We start from the raw sequence: 4,420 nt of genomic DNA on the forward strand, positions 1-4,420 counted from the left end.
GCACTACATTACAATTTAGGGCACAACATAACACTAAAGTGCACTAAACAACAATAAAATCACATATTAATATACGTACAACATTAAAATCACATATAACATTAATTATTCATAACATAATTTATCTCTATTACTAATTTTTAGCACATAAATAATTTAATCCGGATAAAAAATAACAAATTAATTAAATCACAAAACGATTACAAAAAGACATAGACCACAATAAAAAATAACTACTAAGCATTTTATATACATGAGTTTTTCCAAAAAATTAAGTCAGAATACCTCGATTTAAAGTTTTTTAAAATGTGAAAATTTGATAATTTGGGGGCCGAAACGAGCAATATACGAGATCCACTACACGATAACGTCTTGGATCTGGTGTTAGCTTGCTACAATACAGGAGAAGATACACTTTTTGTGGGACGGGTGGACTCCAATGGAATTGTTTTGCTTAAAATATAGGGGGATCGATTTTTACCGTTTCTGCTGATTTCTGGTCGGGGAAGGAGATGGCCCGCTTTTTAAGTAGGTATAACACATATATAGGAGGCGCCTCCTATATATGCGCTATACCTCCCGCCAATTTTGAATTCAAATATAGCGCGGTAATTTACTGCGCTATATCTTAACGGACAAACGTACTGTTAAAGTATAGTACCGTAAATAACCGCGCTATATATAAAATGATACTCAATATTTTTTGCCATATATTTTTATCGTTTGAGTTCAAAATAACCACACTTTGGTTCGGGATCCGACCTTGTGAACCCCAAGAGTAACGAAGTAACTCGGAAATAACCAAATCATGTCATAAATCTCATATTGTCAAAAGTTGGAGAGAGAAGGAAACAAAGAAGAAAATGAATGAAGTATGTACTACTGTCTAGCACTTTAGGACAGTCCTTGGGCTAAGCAAAGAGTGTGTTGTAAAAAAGCACTCCCTTTCCATTTCCCGATTTATCTTTAGGGTTTACTTTCTCCTCCTCTTTCTTCTTCCCAACATTCAGTATATACAAAGCTCCCAAAATTAAAATCTTCCTCTTATTTACTGGATCTCTATTTTTACTTGCAATATATCTGTGAGTTCTTTAATCAACTTCATACTCTCTCTCTCTTTATATATATATATATATATCAGTCTTCTTTTTTGTTGTATGGGTAGTTGTTGATTTTTTATTTTAGTTGGTAGTTGTTAGTTGGGTTTGTGGGTTTTTGCGTAGTTTCCTGATCAAAGACGTGAAGAAGTGCAAAAGAACGCTTCTTTGATTTTGTTTGGTGAAGTTGGGTGAAGAAAAGTGATCCAAGTTCACTTTTATAAGAACCCAAGATTGGTTTTTTTTTTATTCAAGTTTGTTCTGTACACTGCATAAAGATACATTCTTTTTGTGTTAAATTGTTTGATATTTGAAATTTGTCTGTGGGTTCATTAGTGGATTACTGGATTTTTGTTGGTTTTGTGTGTTTTGGTTGATTTGATGATGACCCAGATGGAGAAGGGCATTGAACATTTGATATCTGCAAGCAAATCTTTGAGGGTAAATTTTGAGAAGTCAAAAGCCTTAGGTTTATCTATTGAAAAAGCTGGGCCTAGATTTGATGAGATTATTCAGAGATTGCCATCTTTGGAGGCTGCAATTAGGCCAATTAGGGCCCAGAAAGATGCCCTTGGTGCTGTGGGTGGCCATATTAACCGTGCCGTGGTTCCTGCCACTGCAGTTCTCAAAGTGTTTGATGCCATTCATGGACTCGAGAAATCCTTGTCCGATCCTCAATCGGACCTCCCGGGGTACCTTGGCGTGCTCAAGAGGCTTGAAGAAGCATTAAGATTTTTAGGGGAGAATTGCGAGATGGCAATTCAGTGGTTGGCTGATATTGTGGAGTATTTAGAAGACCATGCTGTTGCTGATGGAAGGTTTACTTCAAGTATGAAGGAAGCATTGACTTCTCTAAGGGAATTGCACGGTGGAGAGGAAAAGGGTCGGCTTGATGGAGGACTTCTTGGGGTTGCGTTGGACAGATTGGAAAGTGAATTTAGGCGGCTCTTGGTTGAAAATACTATGCCGTTGCCAATGTCTGCTCCAGCTTTACCTGGTGAACAAGCCTGCATTGCGCCCTCCCCTTTGCCGGTGACTGTTATCCAGAAGCTACAGGCTATAATCGGAAGATTGATTGCTAATAACAGGCTTGAGAAGTGCATATCGATTTATGTTGAGGTGAGGAGTTCTAATGTCCGTGCAAGTTTGCAGGCACTTAATTTGGATTATCTAGAGATCTCGGTCTCCGAGTTCAATGATGTGCAGAGCATAGAGAGTCACATTGCTCAGTGGGGTAAGCATTTAGAATTTGCTGTAAAGCATCTTTTTGAAGCTGAGTATAAACTTTGTAATGATGTTTTTGAGAGAATAGGATTGGATGTGTGGATGAGCTGTTTTGCTAAGATAGCTGCCCAAGCAGGCATTCTTGCATTCCTTCAATTTGGAAAAACTGTTGCAGAGAGTAAGAAGGATCCTATCAAGCTTTTGAAGCTGTTGGACATATTTGCATCTTTAAACAAGTTAAGATTGGATTTCAATCGGCTTTTTGGTGGAGTTGCGTGTGTGGAAATACAAAATTTGACTAGGGATTTAATCAAGAGTGTGATCGAAGGGGCTAGTGAGATCTTTTGGGAACTTCTAGTTCAAGTTGAGTTGCAAAGGCAAATGCCGCCTCCTCCTGATGGCAGTGTTCCAAAACTTATCATTTTTATCACTGATTATTGCAATAAGCTGCTTGGGGATGATTATAAGTCTATCCTCACCCAAGTTCTGATTATTGAAAGAAGTTGGAAGCACGAAAAGTTTCAAGAGCGGCTCCTCATTAATGAGCTGCTGAATATAATGAGATCTGTTGACGTTAATTTAGAGACATGGTCGAAGGCCTATGAAGATGTTATTTTGTCATATGTGTTCTTGATGAATAATCACTGGCATCTATATAAGCATCTGAAAGGAACAAAGCTTGGAGGTCTGCTGGGAGATTCGCGGTTAAGAGAACATGAACAGTACAAGGAGTACTATTCTGCTTTCTTCTTGAAAGAGAGCTGGGGAAAGCTTCCTGCTTTATTAAGCAGGGAAGGTCTTATTCTGTTTTCTGGTGGGCGTGCGACTGCTCGTGATCTTGTCAAGAAACGATTAAAAGCTTTTAATGAAGCATTTGATGAAATGTATAAGAAGCAGTCTAATTGGGTAATGCTTGACAAAGACCTACGGGATAAGACATGCCAGCTAATCATTCAGGCGATTGTGCCTGTTTACCGGAGTTACATGCAGAACTATGGGCCATTGGTTGAACAAGAAGGAAGTACCAAATATGTGAAATATACGGCTCAGTCTTTGGAAAAAATGCTGAGCTCTCTTTATCATCCAAAACCTGTGAAACATGGAAGTTTCAAAGTCCGACATCCTAGTGGAAAATTCAGCAATGGTATCTCAGATCAGAATCAGACTTCTCCAACTGTTAAATAATTGTTAGATTGTTATAGTTAAGGCAACAGTTAAACGTGACAGGGTCTCCGGTGTTATCCCTCCGTGTTCTAGACGACCATCAGTCACTTTGTGTATAGTAAGTTTCTGAAGGATTCATTCACTACCATTTTAGACAGCTCGGATTTACAAGCATAAAGAAGCTTTTGGTTGAACATTTCCTCTAGGCAGTACTAGGTCGAACATTCATCGATTCGACTAGTGAGGGCATCTTCGCAGTGCAGAGGTTTCAACTAAGTGCTTTTACCTGAACTGGTGTTGACACACCCGGGATGCATCTATCCTCAAGTAGACCGCTGAAGTTAGATCGACTTGGGACTTTTCGGGTAATGAAACATATTCAATTGTCCTGCATACTTGCTGCTGATTAATTCAGCGACGAAGTAAGAAGCAGTACCATCCCCTGATTTATTGCAGCTGTCTTGTACAATATAGGTAAATTGCATTCAGAGTTTTAGCAATCTTTAAATGTTTCTTTATAATATCTACATAAATATGCGAATGACAATCATTGAACCTTGAGAGCAACATGTTATTTTTTCTGTTGGATGGGAATGTTATTTGTAGTAGAGCACTTGATCCTCATTGGAAAGATGTTTATCAATAAAGATAACATACTGTCTTATTACTAGCAATTACCATTTTGATCATGAAATATATGTTCTGCTGAGTGGATCTGTCCCATTTGATTTTTTTTCTTTTTCTTATGGACTTCAGTTGACTAGCTGAGGTAATACACATCAGACAGTGTATAGATTTGATATATAACCTGAAAATAGAGTGCTACTCTACTATAGTTGGTTTTTTAATAAACAATTTCCCATATATGATTGAAAGGAAAAATATGAAACGATTAGATTCTTTATAAAAAGGAAGTATGATGAGAAAATTAGGAC

General features: G+C 37.8%; 1 protein-coding gene across 1 annotated transcript; it reads left to right on the top strand.

Moving 5' to 3' along the window:
- The first annotated feature begins 842 nt into the window (after positions 1 to 842).
- LOC107799477 (exocyst complex component EXO70I-like) lies at positions 843 to 4,159 on the top strand. The gene has a single exon (XM_016622603.2). The coding sequence runs from the start codon at positions 1,479 to 1,481 to the stop codon at positions 3,504 to 3,506; it is 2,028 nt and encodes a 675-aa protein (XP_016478089.1). The 5' UTR covers positions 843 to 1,478; the 3' UTR covers positions 3,507 to 4,159.
- Positions 4,160 to 4,420: the final 261 nt, after the last annotated feature.

The sequence above is a fragment of the Nicotiana tabacum genome, chromosome 15, assembly GCF_000715075.1.
Source record: "Nicotiana tabacum cultivar K326 chromosome 15, ASM71507v2, whole genome shotgun sequence".
NCBI lineage: Eukaryota > Viridiplantae > Streptophyta > Magnoliopsida > Solanales > Solanaceae > Nicotiana > Nicotiana tabacum.